At 48.2% G+C, this 21,938-nt stretch overlaps 2 protein-coding genes across 5 annotated transcripts in view; one reads left to right on the top strand and one right to left on the bottom strand.

Annotated features, from left to right (window-relative positions):
- Window positions 1-2,033: 2,033 nt before the first annotated feature.
- LOC122371861 lies at window positions 2,034-6,256 on the bottom strand. Of its 4 annotated transcripts, none has more exons than XM_043348611.1 (3): window positions 5,284-6,256; window positions 4,116-4,326; window positions 2,034-3,800 (listed from the first exon to the last, which is right to left on the bottom strand). In XM_043348611.1, the coding sequence occupies exons 2-3, from the start codon at window positions 4,323-4,325 to the stop codon at window positions 3,393-3,395; spliced, it is 618 nt and encodes a 205-aa protein (XP_043204546.1). In that variant the 5' UTR covers window position 4,326; window positions 5,284-6,256; the 3' UTR covers window positions 2,034-3,392. The 4 variants fall into 4 exon arrangements, with proteins under 4 accessions (XP_043204546.1, XP_043204545.1, XP_043204544.1 ...); XM_043348610.1 differs by having other exon boundaries at window positions 2,034-3,803; window positions 5,284-6,182; XM_043348609.1 differs by having other exon boundaries at window positions 2,034-3,803; window positions 4,116-6,256.
- A 5,933-nt stretch (window positions 6,257-12,189) lies between these two features.
- LOC122371859 overlaps window positions 12,190-21,938 on the top strand; it is a 30,628-nt gene continuing 20,879 nt past the window's right edge. The window contains exons 1-3 of the mRNA XM_043348606.1: window positions 12,190-12,313; window positions 12,689-12,887; window positions 13,015-13,189. Coding sequence (XP_043204541.1) covers window positions 12,691-12,887; window positions 13,015-13,189 — 372 coding nt within the window. The 5' untranslated portion in view covers window positions 12,190-12,313; window positions 12,689-12,690. The remainder of the gene's footprint in view (window positions 12,314-12,688; window positions 12,888-13,014; window positions 13,190-21,938) is intronic.

Raw genomic sequence — 21,938 nt, 5'->3', positions numbered from 1 at the left:
ATCGATTCGGTTCTCGCTTCGCAATCACTGGTAAGATTCCGCTGCGGGCACATCAGTTCAGGGAGTTCAGAGAGTTCAGAGGGTTCAGGTCACCTTTGACGCTGCTGTCTGACACGTGTTTGTCCGTCCATTGTCCATTGACACCAGATCGTGTGTCAGATATTGACACATTGACGTTCTCACGTCTCGCGTATTGTTGTGGGTCGTCCGTCCGGTGTCGGCTGACCAGACCACGCGTCAGCGTAGTTTTATCGGGGCGCCCGGACGTGGGGTGTCCGATGCGGGGCGGCCCGATCTCAGTGGCGCTGACTAGCACCGGCGGCGGCTCGACCGAGTGTGGGAGCGCTGCTACTGGTACCTCTGCTGCGGAGAAAGAACTCCTCTGGAAAATATTTGCATCAGGCATCTGCGGATTTCTGAGAAGCGAGGGTTGGAGACGGTTTTAACCATTTTAAGCACGAGGGACTTGGGTCCGTGAGTTTTTCCCGGGGCTTGATATTTGGAGCTACACTTGACGTTTCTTCAACAATAACGCTGTCAGGGGCAGGATTTTGAGCGGATACTTTCTGGGGTCGGATCATAATGGGTTTAAACACATGACATCGGACGTATAGAACAGTTAATAGCACTAACGCAACCACAATACACGTTGTGACCGAGATGGCGGGGATAACGACAGTTTTATTATGCTGCGCATTGCGTACTCGAATCTGTTGAATATGTTCCTTCAAGTTAGACAAATGGACACTTTTGTCCTGAAGTGGGGGAATGAAGTTTACGGCTTCGGGGAGTGAAACATTAGTTTCCGAAAGATCAACAAGTACCGCATTTGACCAAGTATCTATTACAATGTCAATAACTTTTACGCTCTGGTTAAACTTAGCAAAAAGCTGAATTGCCTGGTCACTTCGCAATTGTTGGCGGTGCTCTGCAAATATACTACTGACTTTACTTTTAAAGAGCTTCACATGATGCTCCAGCTTCAATACAAACGTCCATGATGTCCTGGTTTCGATGGGGATGTGAAGAGTCCAGTGGTCGTATGAAGCGTAGAGATGGCCTCGGGGCAGGAAGAGAACGTTGGCCGTTGTCGGAGATGTCAGATAGAACAGGAATGTCAGGAAGAACGGTCTTGCCCACATCTCTGGAACACACACAAACAACTATCAACATTTCGCAAACATGAGGTTAGTACACGAACAATTGAACGGTTCACTGACCGAACATAAAATGAACAACACATAAATGGCTGTGGCATACTAGCCAGAGTCGGCATATCATTAAACACAATACAACGTGGTACCGCGATTACGTTGTCTTCGGCATACAAACCGGGATCCATATTATATATAAACACTATAACACCATACAGCCGTTCAGCCTTCATCGTACTAGCTGGGTTCCACAAAATACTGTAGACATTCGGCTGTCATCCGACCTGTAATAACTCAGGGGGCCGGGGAACCTTTTTACATTTTTTCTAATTGTTTGAACATGTCGGTCATCAACTTCTCATGTGTTTTCAGCATCTTAACTAACAGGGCTTCTTTCACACGTGGGTTAGTACACATTTGCTCCTTTTCAATATGTACACCATCGGCGTCCAATTCGTCTGAATCCGATTCGTGGTCCTGGTCGGCACATTGTAATTTTGAAGGAGGGCTACGCGCTTCTGCATCCATGTCGTTCGACTCTGATTCTGTACGGGTGAGTGGTCTTTTAATAGGGGTAGGTTCAACTTCGAATGGATCAGATAACTTTTCCGTTCTCAGGCGCTTTGCTAATTGGGACAAAGGAATATTCTCGTCGTCAGAACTATTGTCTTTCGATTTTTCTTCTCTCCATCGTTTTCGCATTTCGGATAACGGCACGTCAAGATCTGCATCGGAATCAGAATCTTCAGGTAAAGGTGGGTAATTTTGATCACTCGGCGACGGTTTCGCTGGAGCGTAAGTTTCAACAGGGGTTGATATCGAACTGGGGGTTGAATCACGAATAGACCGTTTCTTAAAACCAACGTTACAGACATTCGCCGCCAGCCGTACATGTATTGTACAAACAAACATAAATGCAATCGTCTGCGCCGCAGTGGCACTTGCACGAACCGAGCTCCTTTCCAGTTACTGGTCTATGGCGAGATCATGTTCCATGCGTCAACTTCCAAATCCATGAGCACCAACGCAGACTGACCCCGCCCGCGACCTCGGTCACGGGCCGGGGTCAGCCCCTGGCGGCGAATGTCGTAACTACGGTTTCTTAAAACCAACGTTACAGACATTCGCCGCCAGCCGTACATGTATTGTACAAACAAACATAAATGCAATTCCGTGGAGAGAAAAAAATCACAACGTCGCGTCGTAGCACCCATCACACATATGCACCGCCATGTCACTCGAACAGACGCTGTGTAAACGACGGATCTACGCTATTGTGAACATAATGATCCAGGAATACCGACCTGGTCTTCCATCTACCGAGACGCTGCACATCGTCTGCGTCAAACCCGAGCTGCACCGCACGGGTCGCGCCAGTTGGCCGAAAATCTTTCGGCGTGTGACCTTTGGCGAGACCAAAATCCTCCGCAAAATAAATACCCTGCTGTAAAACGGCAGCCACCGAGCTTGCAGAAACTGCAGCATATGGGCGAACTAAACTAATGAAAACAGGCTTCGAAACTGGACATCGACACGACTCTGTTCTAGCTAAATAAACACGCAGGGCATCGATAGGGTCCGCTGACTTATTGGGGCTAGGCGGGATTGCGACTTGAAACCCCGTGCGCTGAGCGTCGTTCTTTATCCCCAGAAAGGTAACCTGCAGGGTACCATCTGAACGGAACTGAAGCTGATCAGTGGACAGCACAAACGGCGACGTTACCCCCGAGCCTGCATCGAACCTCATCGACAGGGGGGGGGGGGCAATATCTGAGGGCCGCAACATCAGCGCGATAGCTAGCAGACATATCGCCTTCAACCGGAGCAACTTCAACGGTAGCGACTCGTTCACAGCCCACGACTCAAACAGACGAACAAAGGCTGATACATCCATCACGGACGACCGTGTCATGGGTGCCCGTGTGCCGCTTTTCACAATGGCCTGAGACAGACGCACGAGAAGGGGATCGTGGAGTGGGTTGGCTACTCCCATCACCTCGTACAGTGCAGCCAAGGCTGCTGACAAGCAGCGTAACGTAGAGTGGGGTCTGTCAGACACACTGCACTCGCCTACCAGGAAACCAGCCACTACCGCGCCATCTACCGGTGGAAAAATCAATTCACGTATTCTACAAAATTCCTTAAACTTACAGATGTACCTGTCATAATTCGCGTGAGTGGAATGAGCCAAACACAGAGGGAACTGCTCACGTGCAGCAGGAGACCAGCCGAGCGCCTCTAACCGGGCTCTCCAGAGATCCGCCAGGCGAACAGAGTCCACCGTCTGTTGCGGTGCGGCTCTATCTGCTGGTGCGGTAGCAGTGGAATACAGGCCTGCGTCACAGGCGGCAGCCGCAGCGGCGGGCAGACGCTGAGCCGCCGCAGCCGCTCCATCCATGGCTGGCCTGGCCACATCGGGGCAATCAGCGTGGCCTCGGCACGCTGCGCCTGCACCGCGTCCAGCACACGTGCGACCAGCCGGAAGGGCGGGTTTATGAAGTTGTTGTGCTGTTGCCAATCGTTCTGACCCAGAGCGTCCACACCAGCGGTACCGGGGTCCCTGAAGCGGCTGTTGTAGACCGGTAGCAACGCCGTAGACAGGGAGGCGAACCGGTCGATCGTGTGCGGGCCGAACATGCGCTCCAACTGCTGGAACACAGCCGGATGGAGTGTCCACTCGTGACGCAGCGGAATACGTGACAGCTCATCGGGGTCTACATTTAAATATCCTGCAATGTGGTGCGCAACCAGCATGACCTGATGCTCAAAAGCAAACTCCCAAATATTCTGAGCGATGGCGTCCAGGCGACGATCAGCTGACCCAAGCTTGTTAATGAGCGCGACTACCGTGATATTATCGGACAATATCTCGACGGTTTTGCCACGAAGCGTAGAACAAAATGACAGTAAGGCAAAATAAACAGCTAGTAACTCGCGAAAATTGGACGTTTCTGCGCTCACCTCTGGCCGCCAGAAACCCGAGGCGGTTTGAGCGACCGGGGTGGAAAGTGTCGCTCCCCAGCCAGTCTCGGACGCGTCCGTGGAGAGCTGCAAGTCGCAGCTGGCCGGCGGCACCAGCAGCCGGCCGTTCCACCCGTCCAGCGATGTAAGCCACCACGCCAGATCCTCTCTGGCCTCGGGCGACCACGGCATTGCCTCGTCCCAAGACATCCTAGAATTCAACAGACGGTAAATGTTCCGCAACTTCAGCTTGGCCGGGAACACCGCTGCCATCATACTGATACACCTACCCGCGATGCGAGCCAGCAGACGCGCCGACACAGTGGGCCGCTTTAACATCCTACCTATATCCTGCTTCAGCTTCGACACTTTGCATTTAGGCACAGTAATGAACGGCAATTCACCCTCGGACGCACAGTGCACATCGAAACCCAAATAAGACACAACATTTGACGGCTCCAAACACGACTTCTCCCAGTTGACACACAATCCTAATGAAGCTAAAGTATCTAAAAATATTTTCACGTCACTGGCCATTCTATTCTTCGTTGACGTCAATAAAAAATCATCTACGTAGGCCATGACCGACAGGCGTTCGGTCCCTCTCATATACTCTATGACCACCCGAATACATTTGTGGAAATAGTACGGGCTAGCCACCAAACCAAATGGTAGAAAACACCACACATACCAGCATCCACCATACTGGAAACCCAGATACGTTCTGAACTCTTCACGGACAGGGAAATGATAAAATCCGTCCTTTAAATCTACAGTGACCGCCAGCTCACCACCTCTCATAACCTCTGGCAGGACAGAAACACCTTCTGACGAAAAATGTGGCACATCACAGTGAGAATTCACATATCTCAAGTCACAAATGAGGCGATATTTGGAATTTTTCTTTGGAACAACCTTCAAAGGGGAGACACAATGCGGCACGTCAGCTACTTTTTCTATAACACCTCTCTTTTCTAGCGCCATCAGCTCAGTTTCCAAAAACTTTTTCTCTGGTTCATTAAAACAGGGATTTTCAAAGACACGGGGCTCTGGAATGTCACGCACAGGCACCGGCACACCATTCATAATCCAGTCCAGAACTGCATCAGGCGCCCCAATGCGCACCCACTCGTCCTTATGCAGCGGCATAATTCCCCTCACAACTCACGTGATGGTTTACTCAGCTGAGAATGTCCCTGTGACGTCATCCGGCTGCTGCGCTCGGGCGGCCAGGTCACGAGGCCCGGGTGCGTACCCGAACCGCCCGCGGCGGAACCTCCAGTCAGCTGATCCGGAGCCCGAGCCCGCCGCGCCGCCGCCGGGTCGCTGACCCGCCGCGTCCAGGCGGTAGCCTCTGCCCGGACCGCCAGAAGCGAACGGGAAGAATGAGCCCCGCCCGCGGAACCTTCCAGAGCCACTGACCTGCCGGTTGTGTCGCGCTCCGGCGATGGACACGGCTCGCTGCAGATTTTCCAGCGCCCCCGGCGTGAAAGCTGCCGGGTTCTGCTGCAGCGTCTGGAACAGCCTGGTCGTCCCGTCATCAAACTGGTTCGCCACCAGCAGGTTGGTATACTCTTCTTGCAGGTACCGGAGTTGTGCGATAGCTATAGTCGATAGTTCAGAGAGGACGGGTTCTCTGCTTGTACACTGAGAGAGCAGTTTCAATACGGTCTCCTGATACCGCGCACACTTCTGAATGACCTGGAACTTCGGCCAGTCAGCCTTGCTGACGCCTGCTCTTCAATCACCGACCACCAAGTCCGGTGGTAGTCTGACCTTCGCCAGACTTTCGCGAATGCTCTTAAAGTCTGTCTGCAGATCACTGCTCGCGCCCACTTCAGACTCACCGAGCGGCTGCGGCTGAGTGTCTGCGCATTCTTGAGTGTCGACCAGCCGACGACCGGCGGTGTCGGTCTTCAAATGCTCACTGATTGCACTCCACTGAGCTTTCCAACTTGTCAAACCTCTCAAGAAGGTTGTTGAACCGTTCCTCCATGAGGAAACAAGCCGCCTCGAAATACCGGCGGCTCGCGCAACACGGAGCGTCGCGGCTCGTGCGGAGCACCAACGCAGACTGACCCCGCCCGCGACCTCGGTCACGGGCCGGGGTCAGCCCCTGGCGGCGAATGTCGTAACTACGGATCTGTGACTGTTTCAGTATTATGCATTTCTGTATCAGCGAATGAGAACTTTGATTGACGTGGAGGCTGCACACGAAGTGGAACCGGGATAAACGACTTCTGTTTACTTTCGTACTTGCTGTTGATATGATGGGGTTCTTCTGTCACGTTTTCCCAAAGGGTATCTGGATCAGCGAATCTCAAATTATGAACGTTCACTACTTTGACATCGCCAGACAGCTGGTTCTTAATGACAAAGGTTACGTCGTTGATGGCTTTGATAACGCGGTAAAAAGGTTTCCAATGGCACGACAGTTTGGAAGCATTTTGAGTCGCCTCTGTAGGGTTTCTGAAGTAAACCATATCACCGACTTTGATTTTCGTTGGCTTGGCGGTACGATCGTAATAAAATTTGTTTCTCTCATGACTTTGTACTAGGTTGTGACGCACATGACTGTAGGCAGAATGCATGTTTTCGAGCATGGTAGGTACGTAATCTTCACCTTGGTAACGATATTTTGGAGATAAAATGCTATCGAGTGGTAGAACAGGGTCACGACCGTAAAGAAGGAAGAAGGGGGAATACTTGGTAGTCTCGTTTTTCGCGGTGCGATAAGCAGACAAGATTGAAGGAAGCTTTGTGTCCCAGTCACGTTGAGATTTACTCACTAACTTTGCTAACATGTCGTTCTGAACTCTATTATATCTTTCGCATTTGCCGTTCGATTGCGGGTGGTAAACGGAAGTTCGGATATGTTTAATGTTGCTAAAAGTTGTAATTTGGTCTATGACGGCGTTACAAAACTCTGTACCATTGTCTGAAATCATAATCCTAGGACAAGCATGGCGAGGGATGATATGTTCTAATAAAATTTGGGCAACCGTTTCTGCACTTTTTGATGAGGTAGCGAACGACTCTGGCCATCCAGAAAATAAATCGATGACAGTAATAATGTACCGGTTTCCTTGGAAACTTTCAGGGTACGGACCGGACGTGTCTACTGCGATCTGCTCGAAAGGAAATTTTGGGATTGGCATATCTTGCAGAGGGGGTCGCTCGCGTCTGAGTTTGCGCATATTGCAGGCGACACATGTTTTTAAATACTGAACAACGTCTCGATATAGACCGGACCAAAAATAACGTGAACGGATCTTGTCGTACGTTTTATCTATACCTAAGTGTCCGCCGAAATAGCCTGAATGAATTTCTTCGATGATCAGTTTCTGTAGGGGCTTGGGAATAACTAACTGCAAACCTGGAAATGAGGGGTATTTGGACGGATCAGAAACTCGATATAGTAGACCGTCTTCCAAAATATAATAACGAGACACTACAGCATGGTTCGAATGATTTGGGTCCTGTAATACTTTGATCAATTGTTGGATCTCGGGATCCTCTCTCTGAAGTAAACCAAGGTCGGGATGTCCTTGTAAAAACTCTTTGAATTTTTCCTTGGGAGGAGCCTCAGGTAACTCACTTCTTTGCACTTCAGTCTCTACTTGAATGTCAGGCGCTCTATCGGAATCAATCACATTCACACTGCACGAAGATTCATTATTTACACCGAATGTGTCTACGCATTCGTCGACATGGCACGGTAATGACTTACTAGTCATTAATCCATTTCCTGGGATATCCGTGTGACAATCCTCTCCTGAGGTGTCCAGTCGCGACAATGCGTCTGCAACTACATTCTGACGTCCACTAATATACTGTATATCACATCCATACTCATCTAATATAATCGCCCAACGTTGAATCCTAGCATTCTTCATTTCACTGGTGAACAGGTGCTTGAGGGGCTGGTGGTCCGTCATAATCGTAACTTTACAACCGAGTAAATAGGGACGGAACTTTTGTACACTATATACAATCGCATAAGCTTCTCGCTCGATAGTAGGCCAGCGTTGCTGGGTTTCGTTGAGCTGATGCGACAAATATTGGATGACTCTTTCACCCAATTCAGTCTCTTGGACTAGCGCAGCACCTATGGCGTTTTGTGACGCGTCAGTATATAACTTGTACGGCTTATCCACGTTCGGATATGCCAAAATTGGTGCAACTGTTAAAGCTGAACGAAGAGTTTCAAACGAAGACTGACATGCATCATCCCAATAAAAACGACGATTTTTCTTTGTTAGCTCTGTCAATGGTTTGGCTATCCTTGCAAAATTTGGAACGAATCGCCTGTAGAATCCACACATACCAAGGAATGATCTGACGCCTTTGACATTTGTCGGAGGACGGAGATTTTGTATTGCACTTATTTTCTCGGGATCCGGTTTGATACCAGATGGAGTAACTACATGGCCTAGGTATTTTACTTCTTGTTTCAAAAACTCACATTTTGACATCTTTAATTTCAAGCCAGCGTCTCTCAAACGTGAAAAGACTGCATCTATATGTTCTAAATGTTCCTCAAAGGTTTTTGAATAGATCAAAATATCATCCAAATACGCAATAGTAAATTTGTGTTGAATGCCCCACAGTACTTTATTCATAAGCTCTGAAAATAGACTGGGTGCATTGACATACCCAAAACATAACTTTTCAAACTCGTATTGACCCATGAAACAAGTGAATGCCGTTTTGGCCTTTGACTCGGGATCCATGGCTATCTGCCAGTACCCACTGCGGAGATCTAAAGAAGTGAAATATTTCGCACCTTCAAGCGAAGCCAAAATGTCGTCTATGCGCGGAAGAGGGTAACTATTTTTGACAACGATCTTGTTCAAAGCACGCAAATCAACACACAACCGTTTTTGTCCGTCCTTCTTATCTACAATCACAATCGGACTAGACCAGGGACTACGACTAGGGGAAATGATGCCAGCCTGCAACATTTTTTGTATATGCTCTTCTACAAGTTTTCTCTGACTGAAAGGCAATCGGTAAGGTCGCTGTTTAATTGGTGGATGATCACCAGTTTCAATTGTTGCTTTCACTAAATCAGTACAACCTAAATCCAAATCACTTTTTGCAAACAAATCCTCATTTTGGGCCAAGAAGTCTTGTATCTTTTTACGTTGACCTTCGGACACATGTGACAATCGCGCTTTTTGACTTTCGGGGACGTCATCTGACGGTTCACTACACTGGTCACCTTCCTCACTAGCTGTAAATATGCATCCTTCCGGGTCTTCTAAAACTTCCGCAATGCCAATGACTGATCGAGAAGGCAAAACGTAATCCCTACCAGTGGCGTTCACTATCACGACTGTAATACGCTTGTTTTTGTCTACGCGACCTACACTTTCAACCAAACACAAACCAGGTTCTTCTCCTAGAACGGGTGCATTGCTCAAAGGTTGAACTATGCAATCTTGATCTAGCAATTGAACACGGTTGATTAACGCGGGAATCTCTATATACGACTGAGCAGGAATTGTAACTTTGTGAGGCACTCGAACCAAAGATGTCGTCGTTTGGCAAGTCAGACGTTGCGGTCGCAGAGGGATGACGTTACCGTTGAGGTTCATCGTCTTTTGTCCAAAATCCAATTGAACACCGAATGCGGAGAGAAAGTCGTTGCCTAGGATACAGTCGTTTTTCAGACCTTCTACGATTTGGAATTTGAACGGTTGATTAAATCCTGCAATTTTGACTTGTAGTACGGCCGTTCCGAAGTTTGTGAGTCTATGACCAGAGATAGAACGAATAGGAACGCAGTTCCTCGTAGAAAAACCCTTGATTTTCCTGCACTGAATTTTATCAAAAGCTTCACGTGAAATAAGGGATATGTCCGCTCCTGAATCTACTAACGAATAAGCTTTTTGGTCGCTTAGAGATACATAGCACATCGGCGTATCAGGTTTAATTTTAATTTGTGCTGCTTGCGGTCCAGGTTTCTTTGTAGAAACTTTCCGTTTCGGACCGTCTTTCTTTGGCGCGTTTCTGGTCGCTATTTTTCGAGACGCGCGTTCGCGTTTCCCTGGGTACTTTGGGGAGGAGGACGGGTTGGGTTGCGTCGGCACGTACGGCGTACATGTCCAGGTGTGCCACAAGCGATACAGATGGGGGATCCATCTTCAGTCCACTGGTAGTTCGGTCTGGGAGTCTGAGGGACTTGAGGGGGAGTTTGTACGTTGCCATAGTACGACATCAGCGGGGGTGGAACATCAAAGCGGACTTGCGGGGGAGCTGTCGGGGGAACGTTGAAGTAAGTCGGTGGGGGAGTAGTCGGAGGTACGTTGAAGCGCACCTGCGGTGGGGCGGTCTGAGCACGTTTTTGCGGTTTCAGTTTTTGGATGTCGCGAGACATTCGCTGCACTTGGGAGGTTAGATTCTGAATAGTGGTCCGAAGTTCAGAGTCTGTAGCGGACTGAATACCGCTGCAGTCCATGGGTTCGACGTCGGACTGAGGAGGGGAGTGATGGCGGCAGACTTGGAAAGTCCTGTCGGCCTGCTGCTCACTTTCAGCGAAAGCGAGGGCGTCATCGAGGTTAGTGAATCTTTTCCTGATCAAGTTTCGCGCCAAGCTGTCGTCGCTCACGCCTTTTTGGAACACTTCTACTAGGAAGCGTTGCGCCTCAGGGGTAGAGAGATTTTCGAATGCCTCCGATGCCATTGTCCGCAGCTTTTCAGCAAAATTTTGTACCGACTCACCACGGTTCTGTTTTAGACGTCTGCATTTTTCCGAAGCCAGGTACGGATCAGTCATTTCGCTATACCTTTCCTTTAGTTTGCGTCGGAGTTCCGACCACGTGATTTGGGGGTTTTCTTTTAGCATGCGTGAAGCGTACGCACCAGCGGATCCGTTTAAAGTGATGGTCGCCAAAACACACATACGCTCTGAATCGCAGGTAATAGATATCTGATCCATGTCGTTTAACCATTGGGCGAATTTGGCGGAACCCTCCCCGGAGAATGTTCGGATGTGCTGAGTTAGACCCTGAATACGGAGTTCCTGACAAATATTTTGGAGCGCTTTGGTGATGACTGCCTCGGACATTTTGAAAACTCTGGTAAGTATAAATCAATCAGCGAATACAAACAAGTGGTGTTTATGGAGCGTTGACAAATAAACAGTTCAGTTGACACACGAAAACATCTGCGGAGATAACAGTCACCCAATGCAAAAATTACACAAATATACACAGGCACAATAACAGTTGAACCATCGAATGTGAAAATGTGGGCGAAGACGTTCAGGGAAAAGAGAGGAAAGAGTGACAGCTTACTGTTCGTAGACTTGTAGAGCAATTTCTTGCGGAACCAATTTCAATTCTTGAGTTTTTTTATTTAGATCCGGGTCACGGCACCATTTGTAACAAATGTAATAAGTAAATAAACAATTTCTTCTTCTGTGATAGTCTGTTTGGGGACCTCTTGTTCGAGCCGTATAACCAACACGGTTTTTCTTTTCTTGAAGTATGTATTGCAAATTTGAGGACAGAATCCAAAAGTAATAAACAGTCGGCCGAGACTTTGAATAACGATACGTCAGGCCGCTACGGCGGTTGGCTTTCGAATGAATCTTTCACAGCTCCTGCTCGGCGTTCGGCGTCGGCCGCTATATTCAAACGTCATACACACACGTCATACATATAGATGTACGTCATATCATAGCACCAATCAGAAGCGGGCAAGGACAGGCGTCGCATGTGAGGAGTGAGGACCATATAAGGATATTGTAAGTGGGCGAGGGGGCTGGGCAGTAAGTAGGTACAGAGGGAGGTGGAGGATGGGGTAGGAACGAATTTCGTTACAACGTCACCGTTCCACCCCCGTGGCCCGTGCCGCGGCGCACCATGTGGGTAGTCTGTGTATTCCGATACTCTATCTTATCATCCCATGTAGTGCTGCATTTTTCAGGCCGAAGGGGCTTGCTCTCAACTAAACACAAAGATAAGTGATCACCTGATGACGGTATTGTGCAACGCGATTGGTCTAATCGCTGCGGGGAGGGGACGGGTGGCGCCGTGGATGGGCGGATAAGGGTGGACCAGCGGTCTCGGGTCAGACAGTTGGGCGCGGCCGGCGGTGGAGCTGCGTTTTGGTGACGTGTGTCACCTAGACTGACCTGGACGACCCCATGGTGGCTACTTGACAGCAACATTTCCCGGATCAAGCAAACGGTGAGTCGTGAGATGTCATCAACAATTTTAATGTTTGTTGGATTTTGTGTAAGTACTGCATAAACTCTTATAACGGATGTTAAAAGTGACGATAGCTGTCGTAATTGATTTGGTCGAGGAATAGAAATCATGTCAGTCATGATTTGTGTTGTCTATTAATCCAGAAAGAGATAATGAAAACAGGTTGGATATGTAGTATGTTCGATACTCGATACCTATCGATCAATTTTGTTTCGATCAATCATGTTTCAGTCTTTGATGATAGATTAATGGGGCTAAGTGTATTCTAAAAAAGCCGACATATACACGTCATGCGTGGCAAGATATGTCAATGATAATGTGGTAACTGACGTCATGAATCCTCATATATTACAGAGATGGTCAAATACCTGACGTCGTTTGCACAAAAGCACGGCCTGCTTCGTGAAGAATGTATCTCCAACTGCCCGTTGGTGATTGATGGCATTGACCTCATGGTATCACTTGAGGATAGGAATTATGATGAAACAGCAGGAGGAGGCATCTACCAAGATTATGCCAGGAACATAAAAACGTTCTTCTGCGATTTGCAAAGGTATGTTCGGCACGAGAAGACTGAAAAAAAAAATGATGTCACCGTAAAGGATGTGGAAGCTCGGCAACGGCACCCAACGCGCGACGTTGGAGGTTGTTAAAACTTTGTGCCTTTTCCAATATTCCAGATCCGGAATTTCTCCTGTTGTGCTGCTTCATGACGAGCTACCCGTCAGACTGGGCATATCACGGGTGTCCGTGGAATTCGACTCGGAGTTCATACAGGACTCATACAAGGACCACGGCGTTCGACTTACTGAGGCTCTAACCAGTCAGCTGCTTTACAAGAACATATTTTTGCAGGTAAGTAATGTGGAACTTGTCCAGTAGGTACCTGAAAATAGGTACAGTTTTTTTTTACTCAAGATCTTACTCAATTTCCTTTTTTTCATTGTTGACTCAAATATCGTGTGTCTTAAATACAGATGAGTTTTACTGTTTTTCTGCGCGTTACTGATGGACCCCACTGACCCCCCCCCCCCCCCCCCACAGATTTCCATTAGAATATTGAGATACCTATACAAAACCAAACAAACCATGAGAAAGTATAAAATTTGAACAAGCTTTTGAAATTGAAACTGAATGCGCATTTTACGCGTCGGCCGATCCCCCGCTCCAGCCGGCGACATATAACTCTTTGCAGGCTTCTAACCAGTTGTGCATGGATCCCAGAAAATGAGTCTGGGATTTATTCCCAGAACTCCTGATCTCGGATCCGATGGGATCATAGACCCAGCTTTTTAGTTTACTAAGAGATCCACTTGTATCACAGGTCCGAGCCAAATTTTTTCATTGAGACCCAGTAAGATAATAGATCTTATCATCTTCACTAATTTTTGTCAACACAAAAATCTCAAAAATTCACTTTTTCAACTCACAAACGCTCTGTTTTTTTTTATTGATTTATATGATTGCACGCCATAACTCACAGTTCTGGTTCTGACTTCTGTGTCATTTCTGCCATAGAAACGCCTGAAAAAATAGTTTCAAATGTTGTGCATGGTGGGATCCACTCAGGTCATAGATCCATGTTCTTAGTTTATCGTCAAATCCTATAAGATCATAGATCCAGGATAAATGTTTAATTGCGGATCCGGTGAGATTATAGTTAGATCCTGACTTGCAGTTTCTTTCGAGATCCACTGAGATCAACCCATCACTCGGATCCATGCACATGTCTGCTTTTAACCGCCATATTTATTGTTAATTAAGCATAGATTCGCCATACATAGGTACTCAAATATTTTCTTTGTCGTAAAATGAACGAAGTAGGAGAGTCGGCCAGTAGCTTTTTAAGTTATCGGCGTATAGACGTAAACAAGTCACTAATGTGGCAAATTTGACGACGATTGACCTCATTTGACCTTGGAGATATTGACCTAGGGTCATGTTATTCCCAGACAATGAAGTTGGCAGACACGTTCACTTACCACCCAAATTTCACATTTCTAGCTTTTATAGGACCTGAGATATGTTTATATGACCCCCCCCCCCCTTCCTGAGTACTCGTAACCCTTCCACTGCGTGTGTTAATACATATCCTTCCAGGCGGTTGGGGGCATTTTTACCCCCCCCCCCCTAATTTATTTTTCGATATATCTATTTATTTATTTATTTAGGCTCGTTACAACATCCACGTAGTGGCTTTTACGTTGTAGTGTCAGTATACATGAAAATCATCTCACATCTCGGGCATAGATAAAAAGACAAAAAGAAAAGTAAAATACAAGAACACGATAAGAATATTAAAATACCACGATAACAGCATCTATAAAATGTTGAGGTAAGCTAAATCACCATCCAATAGGTACATGAAATATATGTAAAAGATGACAGTAAATGGAGCGGTACTAAACGACCTAAAAGGCGAACGAACAATGACACCTAAGATATAAACATTGCACAAACTATCACACTAACGCATTCTCTCTGATATTCTTCCTGCACTGCCTAACGGTCGGCGCCTCCCGGACAGCTGGTGGCGCTCCATTCCAGCTAGCCACGGCGCGGTAGGTAAAGAAGCGCCGGGCACGTTCAGTGCGCACCTTGGGTAGCTGGAGCTGCCCAGCTTCAACGGCCCGGGTGCTGCGTGCTGATATGTCTGCGCGGGACTCGACAAGAGTTTTTAGATTTGCGGAATAAGTTCCGTCTTTTAGAATCTTATGAATCGTGAGAATATCCTTTTCCACAATAAGTTTGTCTAAATTTTGCCAATTAAGCTCAGCGAACAACGGTGTGACGTGCACGTTGCGCCGTGATGAGGTAGTGATTTGGGCAGCATGATTCAGCACCTTCTGGACTCGTTTCCGCTGGACATCCCTGCACCCACCCCAAACAGTAAGGCAATACGCTATATGTGGGAAGACCAGAGCCTCAACAATGAACTTTTTTACTGCGGTGGGTAAAGAATGGGAAAATTTCGCCAGCCCTGCCAAAGTTGCGTATGATCTCCGGATCACCATCGAGACATGGTCCTCCCACTTCAGCTCGGGGTCCAATGTGACGCCTAACACTTTCATCTTGATTGCTGGCCGCACCTGCGCACCAGCAAAGTTCACCATAATGTCGCCACCAATGCCTTGTTTTGGCATGCCAAAAAGTATCATTTCGGTTTTAGCCGGATTAATTTTAAGTCCGTTTTGGTCATACCAGTTCTGAACGATGGAGAGCATATCCTCCACTTTGTGTTTATGACTATTCATATCGTTTTTGTTGAAACTGTTGAGAAATTGCGAGTCATCGGCATACATTACAATTTTATCGCAAACGACATGGGAAGCGACATCATTAGTGAATAACGAGAACAAGATTGCTCCCAAAGTGCTCCCCTGTACCACGCCATGGGTGACAGGAAGGAGGTGTGACCCCCCTTTTACTATCTGACGCCTACCGTCAAGCCAGTCGGAAAACCAGTGCCCATCCACACCGTGCCAACCTAGTTTATCCATGAGTCTGCCATGCTCGACGCTGTCAAAGGCTTTGGAGATATCGGCCGCAATATTTGACACCACTTTCCCCTTGTCAGTTTCCGATATTATGAATTGGACAGCGTCGAGCATAGCAGACTCCGTGGAGTGACCCCTACGGAAGCCATGTTGCTCCGGACAAATAACATTATGCAATGTAAGATATTCCACCAGTTGATTACATACCACCCGCTCCGCCAGTTTGGACACCGTTGGCAGAACCGACACGGGGCGAAAACAGTTAACATCAGTCGTATCACCTGATTTGAATAGGGGTGTCACTATGGCCAGCTTCCACTCATCCGGCAATGTTCCTGTTCGGATGGATGCAATGATGCATTCACTATACGTAAAAGGTGAGGTCCGATAACTGGAAACGTTTGTTTCAGCATGGCCACTGTGATGCCATCGGCACCACTGGATTTTGAATTGTTCATCTGTGCAAGTGCAGACGACAGTTCGGACAGAGTAGTTGGGTGCACGCGAAATGCGCCACTAATGACACGCGGCGGCCGCGGCGTCAACCGCTGCCCCTCCGCAGCAACCGTCTCCAGCGATGAGGCAGAACCGCTGCGCCAATCCTCTTGGTTTTCTGCTTTTTCACGGGACACAGCCAGAGCGTGTCCCTATCCATAGGCGTAGGAACGTTTTCGAAAGTGGGGGGGGGGGGCAGGCTCCCAGAGGTCTAAAACCTAACCTACCCCCAAAATCCAATTTCTCCTCGGATTTCGGCCACTTTGTTTTCGCAAACATGCTCAGAGGTAAAAAAAAAAATATAGACAAAAACAAAAACAAAATTGGTTAAATTTCAGGGAGACTCCCGTCCATAAACTCAAACTGATGGACGCGTTCCCCTGTCCTCCGCAGCCGTTGGCACCCATGCAAATTCCAGAGGCATCCAAGAACTTTTTCATTACGAGCAAGCGTGAAACGTGCAAAGCGAGTCTTTTCAATATACCTAAAAAAATCAGCAGGAACGGACCAGCTAGGCTCAGCCAGGCCTGTAACGTTTTTAACCCGCGCACCGACGGGGGTCTGCGCCAACTTCGCACCGACGGGGGGGGGGCGGATGACCGCCCCCCCCTGAGATCTCGAGAACGAAGCAAGATAGCGACAAGCGGTAAACGGCATCGGATACGCACGGCCAAGATCTACAATTTTTACTAAGGTCATTTTCAGGTCAGGTCAAAGATGACGTCACAGGGGTGGAAAAAATCAAAATGGCGGCGCTAGATATGGAGAGAGTTTTTCTCGAATAACTTTCGAATTAGTCAAGATAGGAACAAACTAAGGGCATCATCGTGATCCTCTCGTCAATCCGCATCGAATGATATATATGTTGACCTCGAAAGGTCAAGGTCAAAGGTTGACCTCAGGTCACGTGACCTCGAGGTCATCATGTACATCATTCGATGCGTCTTGACGAGCTGAACACAATGAGACCATCCACGCGTCTGTATCTTGTTCCTGTACGGAGTTATTGGCCAAAAACCTTTGGTGACCTTTGATGACGTCACATGACCTCACAGCTGCCCAACAGCAAAACAGACCTCAAGGTAGTGAAGGTTGATCGTATATGAAGTCATGTATGGTATATGGGGCCATTCCGACCCGTTTTAGTGGTAAAAACAGGGAGTTGATTTTTCCCCCATTGACTTATAATGGGGAGGTCGCGAAATTGACCTGACCTTAGGTCACCGATATCAAAATTCCGAGATATACAAATTGTAGCTACTAATGACCTTACTTACCAAGTAGATGCTTACCAAGTAGATCTGTAAGAGGCAAAGGGAGCAGGATGCTCATAGGATGCTGCCTCTCTCCGTATTCTTCTTGATGTGTTTGTCGTACTTGTTCTTGAAAATGTTAACATTCTTGCTCGTTACAACTTCTTCAGGCAACTTATTCCACTGTTCAATAATTCTTGATGAAAAGAACATATTACGTTTAAATGTGCGATGCCTCGGCTTCCGGAGTTTCAGAGTGTGCCCTCGTGTCCTTTCCCTGTGGCCGTCTGTTTCAAGTTTCAGGAAATCTTCTCCTGCACTGACCATATCAAATCCATGTATCAATTTAAATACTTCTACCATGTCTCCTCTTTGTCTCCTCTCTTCCAGAGTTGTCATGTTCAGTTCCGCCAGACGGACTTCGTATGGTTTGGCAGCTAGTCCAGGTATAAGTTTCGTGGCTCTCCTTTGAACTTTCTCCAACTTGTTAATATCCTTCTGGAGGTAAGGTGACCACGCCTGAATGGCATGCTCCATTCGAGGTCGTACAAGGGCCTTGTAGATGGGCAGGAACATTTCCTTGTCCATACATGTAAAGGTTTTTCTTATCCTTCCCAGCATGGAGGTCGCTGCTGCCGCGGCCCTGGACACTTGCTCGGATGCTTTGAGATCAGGAGTAACAATCACCCCCAGATCCTTTTCTTTGTCAGTCTCCATTAAAGTCGTTCCTCTTAGAGAGTAGTTATAGCCAGGATTCTTGGGACCAAAATGCATCACCTTGCATTTGTCCTTGTTGAAATCCAGTAACCATATTTGACTCCACACTTCCAGTTTGCAAATGTCCTCTTGCAGAATGACTCCATCTCTGGGGCCTCCAATCCTTCTGTAGATTTTTGCGTCATCTGCAAAGAGTTTCCCTGGAGAGTCCAAATTCTTCATGAGGTCATCTATATATATCAGAAAGAGGGTCGTTCTTAAAACACTACCCTGGGGTACTCCGCTCCTGACAGCTCTCCACCCCGAGCAGCAGCCCTTCACCACAACCCTCTGCTCACGTCCTCTCAGAAAGCCAGTGATCCATTTTGCTACCAGACCATCTATGCCCATTCCTTGTATCTTAACAATTAGATGCTCATGAGGAACCGTATCAAAGGCCTTGCGGCAGTCCAGGTAAAGGGCATCTACACTCTCTCCTTCATCCAGAGCATTTTCAAGGTCAAAGAAGTACTCCAATAGCTGTGTGAGGCAAGACATTTTTGAGCGGAAGCCATGCTGATACTTGCTCAATAAATTGTTTGTCTCCAAGTGTTCAACCACCCTCTTTCTTATCAGTTTCTCAAGAGTCTTACATGCGACAGATGTCAAACTGACTGGGCGGTAGTTCAAGGGATCAGTCCGCTTTCCTTTCTTGAAAATGGGCGTTACGTTTGCTTGTTTCCAGTCTCTTGGCAGCTCCCCAGACTCTAATGACTTGGTAAAGATGTAGTGTAGAGGCTTTGAAAGGCTGAGTGCACACTCTTTGAGCATGATGGGATGTACACCATCTGGTCCTGGTGCTGATGGTGTCTTAAGTCCTTGTAACACAGCAGCTACCTCTTCCAAGTCTATATCACATGTCTCGAGTTTGGGTCCAGTAAAATGAGTCACTGTTGGTGGCGCTATTCCCTCTGTATCGGTAAACACTTCCTGGAACTTCTGGTTCACTACATCACACGTGTCTTCTAATGATGTTGTTAAACTCCCATCTTCCTTGGTCACCGCCAGAACTTCTTCCTTGAGCGATGTCTTGCTCCTGGCGTAAGCAAAGAAAGCTCTGGGATCAGACTTGATCTCATGAGCTAGTTTGTGCTCAAAGTTGTGTTTGGCCTCCCTCACCATCTTGGTGGTTTCATTGCGTATTTTGGTGTATATTTCTATATACACTAATAATATCCTGCGACTTTCAAAGGCCTCCGACATCTACTGTAGCTCTGGCACGGTGACAAAGTTACAAAAAAGTGACTTGAGGTTGGGTCATTCAAAGTGACCTGGTGACCTGGCCTTAAAAGGTAGGAGGTTCAAACTTGCACACCATGTGTAAAATTGATGAGGTTATAGTCATACCAAATTTCACGGCGCTACGCGCCGCGGTTTTTCCGCTATTCGCGAAAAACCTCAGGGGGGCGGATATCCGCCCCCCCCCGTCGGTGCGAGGGTTAAGAGGTTTTATATCAGCGACCACTGCAACTGGGCCGATTGACTTTCAGAGGCCGCCGGCCGGTGTGGGACTTTTAGAGGCCGGTCTGGGCCCTCAGAGGCCAGTTTAACCCTCGCCGGCCCGGACCTATAGGTTTTCTACATACGCGCCGGCCGAGGGGGCGGGGGGCGGGCACGACCCCCTCGCTATTTCGCCCCAGGTGGAGCTAGCGCGTCGCGGAAAAAAACGAGCGTGTGCGCCGTTACGAGACGCAGAGATCGATTCTCGATTTTAAGGTCCTAGGTCAACCGGTGACCTCTTAGGTCAGGTCAAGTGTCTCAATGCACGGTTCCGTTTTTGGTGAATAACTTCGCAAAAAACGGCCGCAGTGCCGCGATTTTGGCAGCATCGTGTTCGCCTCGCTCAGGCGCGTCGAATGATATATTTTTTGTTTGGGTCAGGTCAACTTAGGGTGTTGATCTCAGGTCAAGGTCAGGTCAGCACCCCCAGGTCACGAAGTTGGTCGAAAGAGGTCATGTCGCATATCATTCGATTCGGCAGGTCTTTCTGAGTCCATTGGTGGCTTTCCCGACTCGCTAGCTCAATTTGATCGGTAGATAACGTCATAAATGACGTCGCGCAAGGTCAACATTGCAAAAGTGACGCATCGAACATTGCAAGGAGTGCATGAAATCACGATTCGGTGTGCTTGAGATAGTTGGAGATCGTTTCCGGCGCCAGAAAAAGTTTTCAGTTTATCTCCATTGACTTATACCTAATGGTGAGGTCACGGAAATGACCTGACCTCATATGACCTTTAGGAAAAATCCGAGATGTGCAAGTTGTGAGACTCCTAATGGATATTAGGTCCTGCAAGGTTCATTTCCCTGTGAAATCTCCTCTTGCAGTGAGGGCGTTGCGAAGTTGCGACATCTGAAGACCGTGCAGAGGTTCACTTATGACCTCATAGGTCAGTGACCTGATCTGATCCGAAAATGCGGTTGGTGTCACCTCTGAGGGCCCATGCTGGCCCAGCATGGGCCCTCAGAGGTCAATGTGGGACCCTAAAATACCGGCATGGGCCGGTGTTGGACCCCAGAGACCAGCAGAAGGCCCTCAAAAACCAAGATGGGCCTCAGAGGCCGGTATCAGGTCTTCAGAATCCCGTGCAAGGCCCTCATAGGCTAGTGTGGTTCCTTACAGGCCAGCATGGGCCCTTAGAGGTCAGTGTGGGGCCCTAAAAGACCGTCATGGGCTAGCGTTGGACCTCTAAGGCCAAGATGGACCCTCAGAGGCCGATTTGGACCCTTACAGGCCGGCATCGGGTCTTCAGAATTCAGTGCGGGGCCCTCAGAGGCACCTAAAGGTTAATCTTGGGGCCCCAGAGACAGAAATGAGGCCACCAGAGGCCGGTGTGAGGCCCTCAGACGCCGGCTGGGCCCTTGAGGCCGGTTAGGGGCCCTCAAATGCTAGTGGAGGGCCCTAAGAGGTCAATGTGGGCGCTTGACCGCCACTGAAGGGCCCTCCGAGATCAGTGTAGGACCCTCAAAGACTGGTTTGGGAGCTGTTTATAGCTGGCGTGGAATTCTTGAGCCTCCTGACAATCGAATAAGGGCCAGAGCCCCATACGCCCATGGGGGCCCATTGGTTGTTTGGGGGGGGGCAAATGATATGATGGCCCCCTGATTAGCCTTTGGAGGGGGAAGGGCATGGCCCTGATTCCCCTTCTGCGACCGCCACTGTACTGAAAGTGGAAGGGGGAGGGGCAGATACAGACATTGCTGGCCCCCAGCCTGTTTGAACCGAGGCGGGGGCACGGTCACCCTGGCCCCCAGCTAGTACCTACGCTAGGGTGTGTCATTTTGGGCACTTTTTTCGCAAAACATGGTGCTCCACTGATTTTATCGTGCCCCAGACACGTAGAAACCGTGTGACATTTTTTATTTCCCCCAAATATTAACACCCATGCGGCGCCGACCGACGACACTTTGGCCTATCTCTCAGCATTAGCGACCTCAGCGCCCCTAGCGGCAATGTTTTGAACTAACACGCTCGCTATGCTTCGTGAGCTTACGATCATCATTAAATGCATTTTACCGAAATGACGCCTTGCTGTTGGCTTGTCTGGCACTCAGAATGCTGGTGAAAATGTGATGTTATGCATCTTAAAGCACGAAATAGTT

The sequence above is a fragment of the Amphibalanus amphitrite genome, unplaced genomic scaffold (genome assembly GCF_019059575.1).
Source record: "Amphibalanus amphitrite isolate SeventyFive unplaced genomic scaffold, NRLGWU_Aamphi_draft 001286F_arrow, whole genome shotgun sequence".
Lineage (NCBI taxonomy): Eukaryota > Metazoa > Arthropoda > Thecostraca > Balanomorpha > Balanidae > Amphibalanus > Amphibalanus amphitrite.
The sequence above is the reverse complement of the archived record's forward strand: the minus strand, read 5'-3'. Positions and strand labels throughout refer to the sequence as shown.

What these genes read in the sequence shown, in the direction of transcription:
- LOC122371861 (XM_043348609.1), bottom strand. Translation starts at nt 5,264, where the DNA reads ATGCCGCTGCATAAGGACGAGTGGGTGCGCATTGGGGCGCCTGATGCA. An exon ending in CGGGTTTCTGGCGGCCAGAG is followed by an intron (nt 3,804 to 4,115) that starts GTGAGCGCAGAA and finishes GCTGTGTTCCAG; the next exon opens with CAGTTGGAGCGCATGTTCGG.